The following is a 15,502-nucleotide window of genomic DNA, read 5'->3' on the forward strand; positions in this document are numbered from 1 at the left end:
AATTTAAAAACATCATATGTATTTTGTATATTCTTTTAGATATTAAATTTAAAAATAATTAATATATTTAAGTATATAAATCTGGTTCGAATATACTCTGATACCCGAAATATTTTGGTGCGGATCGGATTCGGTTCGAGTTCTCTAGATATCAAAATTTTGAATCTGTTCGGATATCTAACCAATTTGATTAACGTTCTGTACTATTTTTTTTTTGGATTGGATTTGGACTCAGATTTTTTGCCTAACCATATATTTATTATTCATATATTTACTAGCAAATAAAATTAAACGAAAAGTATAGAAGATAAAAAATAGTTATCAAATCTTTATCATTCATAATTATAATTTGAACTATAATTTGAACTATAATGAGTTGAACTATAATTATAATTTGTAAATCACTTGAATTATAATTAAGTAACAATTTACTGCAAGTGAAACTTCTTATTTTTTTAGTTTTTTATCCTTTTGTTTTATTTTAACAATAACTAATTTAAGTAAAGATTATAAATTTGATGGACAACAATTAGTTGAAATTCTTTACAATTTTTTTTATCTCTAAACAAACAAAGTTGTGTTCAATCGAAGACATATTAATTTGATGAACACTAAATATAGAAGAATACAAAAGCTTTTAATTCATCCTTCTGTTTTGTTTTTTTATTTTTCTTTTCAAAATTTAGAGCTTTAATATTAATTCTATATTTGATTATTTTATTAGATGATAGAAGCTTTTTTTGTTTTTATTCTTTTATTTAAATATTTAATATTTTTTAATAAATGATTTTTGACAATATGATTTTAAAATTCGTATAATATATAATATGATCTCAAAGTAAATAATTATGTTTTTTGGGTATAAAACCGAATAAACTGAAAACCGACGGTATGCAAACCAAATCGAACCGAAGTAAATATAGATTTAGAATAGTACTTATATTTTACTAGCCGAAATACCGTAAAAACTGAATCAACCGAAACCAACCCGATATTCGGATTGAACACACCTAATCCAAATGAAACCGAACTATTGTTTTATTTTCCAAAACATAATAAAAATAACAACTTCATTCCGCACAAGACGCGGATCTTATCCTAGTATAAATTAAAATAACTGCATTTTAAAATTCAGTGATTTAAAGGTTTAAATTAAAGTTCTAAAGCAAATTGAATCGGTAAAAAGAACAGTTTATAGAAAAGGATAAAAGAAATTACATGGAGATCGATGTTCTTATTTAAAGTTCTCATTCTCACCCCCAAACTATTAAATACAACAAATCAAACCCAACCACGAAGATAGATGTGGAAGCAGGGAAAATAGAAATGGAGAAACCAATTTTTTCACCAGAAAACTTCGGCCAAACGTGAGAAAAAATAATTCCTTTTTTAAGAATTACGTAAGAGAAGCAACTCTATCAGTAAGTTCTGCAACTGTTGTTTCATCCTCTCCTTCCTCAGCTATGGTGTCCTGCAACCACAGACAACAATAAGTAAACTCCCATCTTCATGTTCCTTTCAAGATCTTCTGTTTTTGTAAACAACTAACCTCTTTGTCGGTTTTAGATTGGACACCGATGCATTTAGAACCGCTGATGCTCGAACTCTTCATGAGGTTACGAGCACTGTAACCTCCTCCATTGTCTGCTTCCTCAGTTTCCAAGGTTGAAGCAGCAGCTGCTCTTTCTTCTGCAGTTTCACTACTCTGAGCAGGGACTCTCTCTCTGCAACACACAATCACAGAGAAGCACTAAGCTTTCAGAGAAAGAGAGAGGGAGAGAGAGATTCTGTGAAAGACATCATTACCTAGGCAAGGAAGCATGATGTCTGTGAAGTGCAGTACTTCTTCCTCCTCCTGCTCCTGCTCCTGGTTTACCTTGATTCTCTTCAAGGTGAGCAAACTGCCTCTTGAACCGATCAACCCCACTGCGTAAACAACAGAAGCTTTCTTGGTTTCATTCTGCTTCAGGGAATTATAGTTCATGAGTTGTTTAATTAGCTAACCTAGGGTACATGAAGCTAAGCTGATCACCACCGCGCTTGTATTCCTCCAGCATCTGAGGATGATACTCCAATATCTAATGTTTTTCCCCCCGAAGATACGTGATTGTTAGATCAATGAGGAGAACAATAAGACAGAGTCAAACCAAAACTATATGTGTGTTACCTCTCGGTAGATTAATTCTCTGACATCATCTTTGTTTAACTTCTTTCTCTCAAAATCAAACTCAAGCTTTGAAATTGGCTGCGTTGATGGTTCACGCTCTGAGTTTGACAGACCACTAAAGTATGGATCAGCTAGTGCCTGTAAATAAGGAGTCAAAAGAGTTCAGTCTTTGTAATAAAAAAATTGGAAGTTAGTTGTTGCTTACCTCTTCGGCTGAAACACGATCTTTAGGATCAAAGGCAAGAAGGCGTTCAAGAAGGCGGAGAGCCAAAGGATCAGCTTTAGGGAACTTGTGAGAGAAAGGAACCGGCTGTTTCTTCCTCATGCTGCTAAGATATCTCCTCGCCTTTTCATTTCTAATCTGTCAAAATTTGCAAAAATCTCATTAACTAACTAGCTCTCAAATGATGGGAATGTCATAGAGTGACTAACCCTTGATATGGACTCAGGAGGTGGAGTGCCAAGAAAGTCAGTCATAAGATCAAGTTGGTGCACCACGTTCTTCCCGGGAAACAAAGGCTTTCCCAATATCATTTCCGCAAAAATGCAACCAACACTCCAGATATCAATCGCAGGAGTGTACTGGAATATGAACTTAGCATTAGACGGTAGGTCTTATAAAAAAAACATTCTACAAGACCTAAATCAAGAAAGTCTTTTTTTTTTTAACCGGGGCTTCTAGTCCTGGTGGTAAAGGGCTCACAGCTGTGAGTTCCGCCACCACTTTTGTGGGACCAAGATACCTCTGTATAATTCAAAAAAAAAAAACAGAGAGGTAACAAAAGAGAATCTTACTTTGGAGAAGAAGGATCCACAGAGTTCAGGGGCACGATACCACCGAGTAGCTACATAATCCTACAAAATACATAAAAAGAGTGAGTTGAAGAAAAAATCTAATGAGCATTCAGAATCTTCAACTCACAGTCCAAAAGATAGCAGTTGGGGCGTCGTTAAAAGAAACACGAGCGAGTCCAAAATCACAGATCTTCAACTTGCAATCAGCATTAGCTAGAATGTTTTTTGGTTTCAAATCCCGATGAAACACATTAGCTGAAAACAGAAACCCTTACATGTTTTAGTATAAAAGGGTCGAAAGAGAAGAATGTTTTAAACCAAGAAAAACATTAACCTGCGTGAACATATTTGAGACCACGGAGAAGCTGATACAAAAAAAACTGATAATGATCAGGAGTCAAATCATCGTTGGCCTTAATGACCTGATGAAGATCAGACTCCATCAACTCAAAGACGACATAAATATCCCTGAACTCTCTACGAGAAGGAGGCAACATGATGTGGTTAATCTCCACAACATCAGGATGACGAAGCAACCGGAGCAGCTTGATCTCCCTGAGAATCCTAGTAGCATCAGAGACATGCTCAAAGACATCGTTGATCTTCTTGATAGCAACTCTTTCACCAGTGTGGGTGTCAAGAGCAGAAGCCACAACACCGTAGCTTCCTTTACCAACCACTTCTTGAACCTGGTACCTGTTTGCTTCTCCGTACTCCGTGAAGAAGTCTTTTTCCTGCACACCCTGAATAGCATTTACTCATGAGATTCAAGACAATAGGATCCAATCAAATGGAACACAAAACCAGTGTTCTAAAATTCGGTCTAGGCGGCAAATCTAGTCTAAACAAAACTTTTTAAAAAATTTTGCTGTAAGCTTTCAGAAAATTGGTATAGACTCAATAATACACTATAAAAGATCTAATCAACGTCTAGAATGGGACTCTTATCTATTTATTCTAGTCCTATTAATAAGTTCCTTTTTGAACAGTGCACAAACATTAATAAAAGGGGTCACTCAAAATTTAAATTAAACAAGATCACAGATCAAATCATCTCAACAAAGATTGATCCAAAGATACCTTCTTTTGAGGATCCATGGGTAAGTGATGACGTTTTGGAACTTTGATAAGCTTTAGACCAGAGAAATCGAGATCTTCAGTAATGATAAGGTCAGATTGATCGGTGGGATTAGAAAAAGTATCAGACTTGGGTTCGTGATTATGATTATTATTGGAAGAAGAAGAAGGACGCTGAAAAAGCCAACGACGAACACCGTCGACGAGATTCCCACCACCACCCATCTACTTAGATTAGAAAAAAAACAGTTTAAAGATTTGCTAATTTACGATATTGGGTCTCCGATTCTCCTTCTCAGCCAATTGATTCTCAGTCAAAATCACCTTCTTTCTCGGATCCTCTCTCCCTTTTCTCCTTCTTCCGAGTTTGCTCACCACCTTCTTCCTATTTGATTGGAGAGAGAGAGAGAAACGAGAAGAAATAATTTGATAAATTTTATAATTTCGACGACCCGGTTTATCTTAACCGAATTCGGTTTATCACTGACAGTAACAAAGAACAAAAAACATGATCGAAGACTTCTGTCTTGAAAATGAATCACACGAACAGGATAAGCCTTTATATGCTTTTACAGCTGAGATTTTTCTTTTTAAAAAAAAAAAAAATCGAAAATGGCGAATCTATTCAACGTTACAGCTCCTTTCCTTTCAAAGCCGTTCACGAAGACGGCACCGCATCACCTGTGTTGCTCCTCTTCTTCCGATCCTCCCGAGAAGAACCCTCCGGAGTCTTCTCCTCCTCCTCCTCCTCCTCCTCCTCCTCCTCCTCCATCTCAGTCCATAAGGACGGAGCAACCAGTCGCATCGCAACAGAAGAGGAAGAAGAGCGTCGAGACGACGGATTGGGTGGCTTCTTCGTTGACGCGACGGTTCGGAATCGGCGCTGGTCTTGCCTGGGCTGGGTTTCTAGCTTTCGGTGTTATCTCAGAGCAGATCAAAACAAGGATTGAGGTTTCTCAGGAAGAAGCCAACACAAGGTTTGCACCACTCCTTTTCTAATCCATAGCTTCAACTTCTCATCACTCTTTCTCTTTTGGTATGCAGAGACGTAGAAGAAGAGAAAGAGATTGTCTTGCCCAGTGGCATAAGGTACCATTTGCCTTTAGTTTCAGTCTCTTTTGAATCATTCAAGCCTTGGCCTTTTACTTCTTCTATTGAATCAAACCGTGCCTAGGTACTATGATCTACGGCTTGGAGGAGGGGCAACACCAAGACCAGGTGATTTGGTAGTGATTAATATGAAAGGACAAGTGCAAGAAACCGGGCAAGTGTTCGTGGACACGTTTGAAAGCAAAGACAATAAGAAGCCACTGGCCCTTGTGCTGGGTTCAAAACCATATAGCAAAGGATTATGCGAAGGCGTTGACTATGTTCTGAGGTCCATGAAGGCTGGAGGTAAAAGAAGAGTGATCCTTCCACCATCCTTAGGATTTGGAGATGAGGGTGCTGAACTTGAATCCGGTTTTCAGATTCCCCCTTCTGCTTCTCTGGAGTACGTAATTGAGATTGAAAGAGTCTCAATTGCTCCTGCTTGAGTTCTTGAGCTTTGTGTTTGCTTACCAAATCTTGTATTGAGAGAGATTATTGGAGGGAAAATTGTGAAGTAGTAAAAAATTACAAACTTTTTCTTTATAGAGAGACGTGCATATAGGATCTAGGAATCTTGGGTCAAGGCTTCAGTTCCAGACATACATTTGTTTTCTTCTATGAGCCTTGACACAGCCTCGCAAATAACCAAAATTGGGTTGTGTATTGGAAAACAAGGCTTTTCTTTTGGGAGGAGAGTGGTGAGGTTCATCAATGTACCTTGATTCTAAACGCTAGGGTTGCTGCCTCTGAGAAAAGTGGACTTGGTAAATTTGGCAAGAGGGTTGGAAGTTTTTATACTCCCTCCTATTCATATTGCAAGTAGTTTTAGTGAAATTTGTTTTTGCTTCAAAATATAAATAGTTTTTATATTTCTTGGCATTTTTTTTCATTTATTGGATATAATGTGACCAGTTAAATTGTCTATACTATTAAAGCAGAATTATATTTTAAAATTTTAGGATTCTACTCCTGTATTTTAATATATTTATAAGTCTTTCCATTGTCATTTAGTTTAAACTAAAAATAGAATATTCTCTACAACTATGGTAATTAATATTTTCCATATTTTGTGAATGATATTAATTTTAATATTTATACAGATTATACTTTCCATTTAATTTTAATATCATTTTTTCATCTACAATATTATTTAAAGATCGGATCTGAATATATACATGCAAATTAAGAAAATATTATTATGTCATTTTTTACATCATAATGATAATGCCAATTTTGACTGTTCAATTTTTTTTAAACTTATCAAATTAAGTTTTAGATCTAAATAAAAATAAATATACAAACTTCTCAGTAACCAAAAAAAAATTCATATCAATAATAAAGTTTCCTATTACCATTGTTTTATTTTCTTCAAATGACATAATACAAATCTTATTAAAGTCTAAATAATTAATTTTTCAATTTTATATAATATTAAGAAGTATGAATTATTTAATAAACATTTCAAAAATATTATTTAGTTTTTTTGGTTTTCAGCGGGTCATCTCATATCGGGTGTTAGGTTAATAGCGGATTTTTAGATTTTTACTAGGTTTTCTAATACTATAGTTACAATTTTTTTATTAAATTAAACTGAATTATACACATATCACTGGATTTATCGGTTTAATCATAGGTCTGGGTTGGGTATGAAAACACCGCTTGAAAATCAATTATTATAATAAAATAATTTTTTGAAATACAAATAGAAAACTTTAAAATTATTTATTCTCTAATCAAAATTATAAATTAAGTTAAGTTTCATTAAAATAAAAATATATATGCGCTTTGGAAGCGCGGATCAAAATCTAGTATACACTTATTTATGATTGGTTCAATTATATCTAATCTATATATTAAATGATATTTTTAAACAAATTAGATGTTTTTAAAAATCTTTGTGTTTTTAAATAAAACTACCTATAGTATGAAAGCGAGAGAATATTTTAGTTTTGTCTGAATTCTCTTTATTTAAAGTGTTCATGTACAAGATCCGCCGTAGCACAAAAGGTAATTTCATGCTAGAAACAAACGTATGATTTACGAGGGTCTCCCTGTTCAACCCTTGAAATCCGGGTTCAATTCCTGGCAGCGGAATTAATTTTGTGGAATCACCGTAGCCTAGTGGTTAAGGTTTAAAGGCTTCTACACTCAGGTCTGGGGTTCAAACCCTAATAATCAGAAAGGAAAATATTAGAAGTTAAAGAGAAGCCGCTTTCAACTTTGTGAAGGTTTTAATCATTGTCACCCACCTCCAGTAGCTCTACTGCATTCACCAGTTTCTACAATAACATGGTTAGCTTCATACACTACGTCATCATCATCAACAACCAATATTATCTCCCGAGACCTTTGGTTATTGTTCACCAAGACACTGGTCCACATAAGCCATCTCGCAAGACACACAGTGGAAAAGCTTTAATGCATCTTCAGGGAATAGGCGTTCATAACCCTTTCAGTTTGAGTAGCTCGGTCTCCATAAACTAGAGCTGCAACGTAATGATATCCGCAGTTGTATCATTAATATTCTATTATGAATTATTGAAGAATAGAAGATTTGGGAATACTACTTACTCTCGTACTCTTTTCTGGATACTTCATTTTGTATGTTGTTAACAACGTGTGTGGTTGATCCAATCGTAAAACTTGTTCTACAAAGGAACTCATATTCAGTGACCCTTTTAGGCCCAACGATGACGAGCAAAGTGAGGTCCTACAGTGATGTCCTCACATTTAATAGAACACAAAGATTGTCAGTTCGGGTTATTGTTGTTGGTGGAGTTTTGTATCCGAGGGGTGAAAACATCCAAGTAGGGAGCCTGAAAGTTAGTACCACCGGTGTTGATGGCCGGAGAGAGTAACGTCTCCTAACCATCGCCTCGAGAGATTCATATGTTTCATCATCTTTTATCATTTCCCTTAATCCAAAATCATCCACATCCGGTTCGAAATGCCACTCCTCGTCCCCATTTTTCTTCCACTCTCCTCGCCAAAGACGAACACAAATGCGCATCCTGCACAAAAATTAGGGTTTAGATTATCCTTTACATATTACAGAAAGAATGATGTTGTGTAGCAAAATTAGGGTTTCGGTTTTGTTAGTTTAATAAAGGGATTCACACCAGTTATAAATGATAGAGATTTAACTTTAAAGAAATAATGGGAGGTGAAAGCAGAGGTTGGTGAAAAGTACATGTGAAGGTTTATAAATATATGTCGGTTAAGACCAGTCTTTGAATCGAACAAAAATCGGACACATACCTTTGTAGCTTCAATGACTTCTTAAAAGCTCCTTCTTCACTTCTTTCTTTATGTATCTTAATGACCCACCTCTGTATGTTCTGGAACTGCAAAAGAATCTCCGGTTACCTTATTTTATACGCTTCACGACATCGAAGGTTAACTCCCTCTCTCCTGCTTATATTTTTTTGTATCTATAGTTGAGAAATCTTGAGTGTGGATACAATATCTATTGCGCCGTTTTTTTCAGCAGATATATGTTCAGATTATATCTATTACACTTCCTCAGTTAGCTAAAGAAATCTATAATAATATTTACCAAATCTATGTAAAATCTATGAAGTACAGCCTAGAGATCCTACAAGGTTACAACATATACTTATATATAACATTATGAAAAAGGTAAACATGTATATTCAGTTGTCCACGAATCATTATTTAGGCCCACTGAATTTTGCTCATGGCATATACCTAATATCTGTATTTTTTTAGTATTTTGGCCTAAATAACTCATTTTATCCCCTTTTTGGGGGAAAATTTTATTCCACCTTTAAAAAATGCCGATTGTCCCTGGTTGGTCATTAAAGTTTGCTAGCAGTGTGAATGTCATTCTAAGCTCTGCAGATCGGGAGAACTTCCCATTCTAAACACTAGCACGGGTGTCTACATTGAAAAAACTTATGTTATGTGGTTTAGATTTTTACATGATCTTTCGCAGGCAATCCCAGATATTTTTCGAGAATGATGGGTTCATGAGTGGCCGACATACCGCTTCATACCCGCTCATTTTAAGGAACACTGGTTTCTTATAATCGCTGTAAACATCGATTATATATCCATATTTGATTAAACAACAACACTAAAATTTGGTTGTCTTCTTATTTTAGCGGAGAAACACGTGGGATCCGAGGCATAATTTTCTAGTTTTCTAGTCTGGACACATTTTGATATGGTTGCCAGAACGCTATTTCGATCTCAAATGCGGTGGTTGAAGAGGTATTGGGCGCATGGTGGCGAAAAGCCTGAGTGGATGGTGACTAACGTTTGGCTTGCTCTTGCCGACATGTTTGAATAGTTTGGGCTTGATAATTTCGGTTTCAGAATGTAATTCGACATGTTTATTTCGTATTTATCTTACATTATGTCTTATAAGATCCGAAATTTCGTTGTTAATATAACTCAGCCACATCTTTTAATATAACTCAGTGTTTACTCTTATTCAGCCGTAATTGTTAATATAACTCAGCCACAACGTTTAATCTAATTTAGCTGTAATTGTTAATATAACTCAGTCACAACATTTAATTTAATATAACTCAGCCACAATATTTATTTTAATATATAATTCAGCCACAACGTTTATCTAATTCAGCTGTAATTGTTAATATAACTCAGCCACAACATTTAATTTAATATAACTCAGCCACAATGTTTAATTTAATATAACTCAGCCACAACGTTTAATTTGACTCAGATATAATTGTTAATATAACTCAGCCACAACGTTAAGTATAAACCAGCGTTTAAACTCAATCAACCGTAATTATTAATATAACTCAGCCACAACGTTTAATATAACTCACCGTTTAATCTCACTCAGCTGTAATTGTTAATATAACTCAGCCACAACGTTTAATCTAACTCAGCCGTAATTGTTAATATAACTCAGCCACAACATTTAATATAATTCAGCCACAACGTTTAATCTTACTCAGCCTTAATTGTTAATCTAACTCAGCCACAACGTTTAATTTAATAGAACTCAGCCACAACATTTAATCTAACTAAACTGTAATTGTTAATATACATCGTAGAGTATCATTTAAATATAATAATAATGGGATGTTTCGTCTTTCTTGATATGACTGAGTTGTCGATTAATTATGGTGCATCAAGTGCGTGGAAAATACGACTCAAGCCTAATATCGAGGCCTTTATAATATCGAGACGATAATACTTTATAATTTATATATATTTTTTTAGTTTTAAAAGTAATTGTTGCCATTTTTGTGGTATTGTGTAAAATTAGAAAGAAAATGTCATTTTCATCATGCGTCTCAGGTAACTATTACAGGCGACGTAGAAACGTGGAAAGAGGAATGCTGAAAGTGTATTAGTGTTGCTGAACCCGCTGAATTATTTACGTCTGGATGATCTACAAATTCAGGAAGATTGTATTATTTATGTGCAAAATGATATAATAAGGTTAGTTTTTGTTTTTATTTATCATGTTCTGGATGCAATACTGAGATCTGGTTATGTTGGTGAAATCAAAGACATTTATTCAAATGGACGGATTAGTGCTTGGTTGGAAGAGGTAGAAGATATGAAATCACTGATGAGTGACATGAACAAAGGCATGTCAGATCTGAGAGTTACAATTGCTCAGATGGAGAAAAAGTTCTATAAGGTGGAAAAGGTGCAATATTTGAGAAATGTGGTGGTTTGTGTTCTTTGTATGACCATACTTTGCTACGACTACTTTGCATAGTCATGTTTGTGATCATAAGTTAACATTTATGATTTATGTAACTCAGCCTTAACGTTTTATGCAATTTAGAATTAACGTTTTATTAATTCAACCGTACCGTTTATTAACTCAGCCTTAACGTTTTAGGTTGGTTTAACTCAGCCGTATGTATTCAAAGTCTCAGCCGTCATAAAAGCGTGAAAACCCAAAACTCAGCTGTAACGTAATTCAACCAAATACTCAGCCGAAAAGAAGATTAATTTAATTTTTGATGTTTTGTAATTTAATCTCAGCAATAAAAATAATTTAATACTCGATATTTTGTAATTTAATCTCAGCAATAAAGAATAGTTTAATTCCCTCACGTCATTTCAATCAAATTGGAGGGACTATTAGGTAGGGACGTGTCGTTTTTGATGTTTTATTAGGTGTATTAAAATACGGCTGAAAGTAATACTGAGACAATAATACTTTTTGCTTAATGGAATACTATTTTGAAGGAATATCTTCTCTTTTATTTTACAGTTGCAAGTTAGTTTAGTTTAACTCAGCCGTATATAAACGAGAACTCAATCATAATTAAACATCTTCACCACTTCCTTGTGTCCCTAATCACGCTCATCGGTTCAAACTCACGGAAGAACAGCCCCACCTCTTTGATCCAGAAATAGCGGTTACACATGTTGTCATCCTTACTGGTATCAATGTGCCACAAGCAGAGATATTGTCGCTCCAAAGGAAGAGCACATTGGCAACTGTAAAACGACGGAACAACACCTGAAATGAACTCGGCCCTCTTTGCGCGGAACTCGTCACCATGCCACAAACCCCATCCCCATTTCACAGATCGCACTAGTGTCCATGTCCTCTAACCTGATTCCCTTGGAAACTGAGCAAAATACTCATCATCATCCCAAAAGATTTTCTATATTATTGCGTGTATACGCATCACGCTCATATCCTGCATCCGCTGCACGCTTCATGAGAGCAAGTCCTTCTTCTTGAAGGTTAAATGTGAAGAAAAACTGTACAACTAGATATGAAGTATGCTTGGATTTCTCTAAGCGTAACAAGTTTTCAACAACTCATGAGGCATATTGAGTCTCCAGGGAACATATAACACATCGTAAAATGGTATATCCTACGCCGCTCTGCTAACGCATTCATCAACTTCCACAATTCTCTCATGCCATAGAGATCTACGAAAGAGTTATCGGCTACACGTTCAACCACTAACGCCTAAATTTCTTCAGGCATTTCAAGAATCAGAAAATATTTCATTTTCTCTCAGAGGGGTGAAACTGATTTCGAGATAGAGAGTAATTATGTAAAAATAGAGAATTGAAAATTGTGTTTTTGCAGAAGACATCTTATTTATCGGCAATCAAACAATTTTATTATCGTTACATTTCGTTTTCCGAGCGGGAATTTTATACATAACCAAGCCGTAATACAAATATATGAATATTCATAACCCAGCATTAGTACAAAAACATGAAAACCCAAAATCAAACAATCATACAAAAACATTAACACCCAAAACCCAGCCGTAGCGTATTTCTACCAATTACTCATCCGTCATTATACCGTAACTCAGCCGCAAAGAGTAATTTAATCTCAACAAGAATGAGTTATTTAATTCGCGATGTTTTGTTCTTCGATGTTTTATTAGGCGTGTGAACTGGCTAGTTATGATGTCCTTTATTAGGCGTGTGAAAATACGACTGAAACTAATATCGAGACGATAATACTTTGGGATCCCTAATACTTTTTGCTTAATGGAGTATTGTTTTTTTATAATATCTTCTCTTTTATTATAAAGTTGCTAGTTAGGTTTGTTTAAATCATCCGTATATAAACGATAACTCAGCTATAATTAAACCAAAACTCAGCCGTTATACACAAACATGAAAATCCAGCCGTGCTACAAATAAATGAAGATCCGTAACCAAGCCGTAATACGGAAACATGAAAATCCATAACTCTGCCATAATACAAATCAAGAAGATCCTAAATCCAGCCGTAAGACAAAAACTTGAAAATCATAAACCCAGCCGTAATAGAAAAACATGAAAATCCATACAACATTTTTATATCGGACAAGTTTTCGCATTATGTCTATTTTGTCTACACCGAGAACATGTGTGTTATTTCCTAGGATGTTTGTTTGAAAGTGCAACTTCTAAAGCATATTTCATCCTAGTTTTCTTAGGTCTTCCTGGTTGTTGACGAATAAATGAGGGCAAGCATGGTTGGTTAGCCATGAATTTTGGAACATGTTAAGCTGAGCCAACCGGCATCACCAATTCAGCGTATGCGCTCACCAAATAAGCGCTGTTATAGTAAGAATTGCACATGGATATACGACAACCATTTATGTCCTTCGCAGCTGTGATTGCTTGTACACATGGTAATTTTTCGCGTTCAAAACACACCATGTGCACTTTCTCTCTACCAAATTAACAACATGGAAAGACTCGCCAGAAGAACAATATGTAACTTCAGTGTGATAGGCATCAATCCTTTGTACCATCAACAATCTTACGACAGTTACACGAGCCTATTAAAAGTACATGATAAAAATAATACGACTAACTTATTACATATAAAGGCTGAGTTAAGAACTGTAAAGACTGACTTATGAATTTTAAGGGCTGACTTATTAATTTTAAAGACTGACTTATTTTTACAGTTACAACTGACTTACATGTAGCAGTTTCTCCACATCACACGTAAGCGTGGTTGCCTGCGATCTGGCATCCTCTCTCCGTTCAGTAAACCATCTGGTCATCATAACCCATATCGATACTAATATTTGAAAAATGTTAAGACCTCTAGCATTCGACAGTGCTCTGTTTATTGATTCCAATATGTTCGTAGTCATCAAGTTGTACCTCCGCCCGAGAAATGATCATGCGCCCACAGTAGGACATCAGCTCTTTGGAGGTATTCGTGGAGTTCAGGATTAATCGCTTCAATCTCCTCGAACATCGCCGTAAAGTCAAACATCATAAAACATCTTGTCGCTTTCTTCACCATTCGAAATACATCTTTTCCTTTGTACCGTCCCAAAATGTTCTTATATAAATGGTAGGTGCAAATTCCCCGAGAAGCAAACGGATACACATTTCCAATTGCTTTCCTTATCGAGTTATGCATATCCGAGATTATTGCAAAACCCTCATCGTCGGGAATCAAAAGTTGTAGTTGCGTAAAAAATCAATGCCCCAAATCATCATTTTCAGTGTCAACCACTGTAAAGGCTATTGAAAAATTTGAAAGTTACTATCCTGAGCTAGTGCTGTGAGAAACGTCCCTTTGTATTTACCATTAAGAAATGTACCGTCGACAACCACAACTTTACGCAGGAAAAGAAACCCATTTACACTCGCACCAAACGCAAGAAACACATACATAAATCTTCTAAACTCATCGATTTAAAGACGCGTAATTGTACCCAGATTTGTCTTTATTATCATATATAAGTAAGAAGGAAAGTTTTCAAACCCACTCTCAGGTGTTCCCACATTTATTTTCCTTGCAAATTACAGCGTCTGATGTGATTTCCAATAATCCATCTGTCCACATAAAAAATAATACAAATAACTCAACCGCATCACAAAATTAAAACAGCCACAACATAATATTAACTCAACCCTATCGTTATAATAACTCGGCTCTAACATTATAATAACTCAACCGCATTGTCTAAATAAGTCAGCCGCAAATATTCATATTACTCAGTTGTATCTTTATAATAACTAAGCCGCAACAAAGTAATTACCTTTACACCAAAGTGCTTAGTGATAGCTATTCCGGCACTCGTAGGATGAACTGACGGAACAACGTCGTCGAGGAGTCCATGTACAACTCTCTTAAAATATCTGGTGTTGCATGTCTAGACCGATTAGAACGCTCAGTTAAAGAACATCTATGTTCTGAATCGTAAAAACGAACATAAAATGTCGGAGATTGCCCTTGTGTAGAAGCACAAACTCTCTAGAGACACTGATATACCATGGATTTTACCCGTTTTTAACCATGGTATACTAGTATTTTATTATATATTTAATCTGTTTTCTAGCCTGTTAGGTATGTTTTCAGGTTCAGGAGCATTTCGTGAGAAAGTGATGTTTTTGGAGCATTTTGGAGTACAAGAGATGATACACCCGAGTTGACCATTCAAGACTAAGTCGGAAGTCAACATTGCGATTACAATCGATCGATACTCATCCTGAGTCGTCGATCGATGCAGCTGAGAAGATCCGCATACTAGAAGATTATAATCGATCGATACAGATCAGTGTTGTCGATCGATATCGAGGACGGAATGGTTTAGCCGACTACTTCACCAAGACTTCACCAAATTACGAGATTGCCCCTGACGAGTATTTAAACCTAATGGAAATGCTTAAATACTCCTGCAAAGTCTTTTTGACGGCAAGTTTTGAAACCCTTTGAAGCTTGAAGCTTTTCACAACCAAAGCAGAGAGTGTGAGAGAGAGACTAGAGTTTTATTTGTTTGTTAGAGATTGGAGAGATTTCTCATCTCCTTTTGTATTTCTACTTTATTCTATCTATGCAATTCTTTCACCTATCTATTGTTTATGAATTGTTTAGCTATGTCTGAGTAGTCTACTTGTTAGATCTAGGGTTTAAATAGGTTG

The 15,502-nt window shown here is 35.5% G+C and overlaps 2 protein-coding genes across 2 annotated transcripts; one reads left to right on the forward strand and one right to left on the reverse strand.

Moving 5' to 3' along the window:
- Positions 1-1,175: 1,175 nt before the first annotated feature.
- On the reverse strand, positions 1,176-4,451 carry LOC108812779 (mitogen-activated protein kinase 8). Its single transcript, XM_018585130.2, has 11 exons — positions 4,043-4,451; positions 3,297-3,705; positions 3,090-3,217; positions 2,963-3,022; positions 2,600-2,749; positions 2,373-2,528; positions 2,168-2,305; positions 2,005-2,078; positions 1,807-1,926; positions 1,550-1,724; positions 1,176-1,471 (listed from the first exon to the last, which is right to left on the reverse strand). Exons 1-11 carry the CDS (start codon positions 4,262-4,264, stop codon positions 1,397-1,399), a joined length of 1,707 nt encoding a protein of 568 aa, XP_018440632.1. The 5' UTR covers positions 4,265-4,451; the 3' UTR covers positions 1,176-1,396.
- A 152-nt stretch (positions 4,452-4,603) lies between these two features.
- Positions 4,604-5,741, forward strand: LOC108812781 (peptidyl-prolyl cis-trans isomerase FKBP17-2, chloroplastic). Its single transcript, XM_018585131.2, has 3 exons — positions 4,604-5,016; positions 5,084-5,128; positions 5,214-5,741. The coding sequence occupies exons 1-3, from the start codon at positions 4,652-4,654 to the stop codon at positions 5,572-5,574; spliced, it is 771 nt and encodes a 256-aa protein (XP_018440633.1). The 5' UTR covers positions 4,604-4,651; the 3' UTR covers positions 5,575-5,741.
- The last annotated feature ends 9,761 nt before the right edge of the window (positions 5,742-15,502 follow it).

Source organism: Raphanus sativus, chromosome 6, assembly GCF_000801105.2.
Source record: "Raphanus sativus cultivar WK10039 chromosome 6, ASM80110v3, whole genome shotgun sequence".
NCBI classification, from domain to species: domain Eukaryota; kingdom Viridiplantae; phylum Streptophyta; class Magnoliopsida; order Brassicales; family Brassicaceae; genus Raphanus; species Raphanus sativus.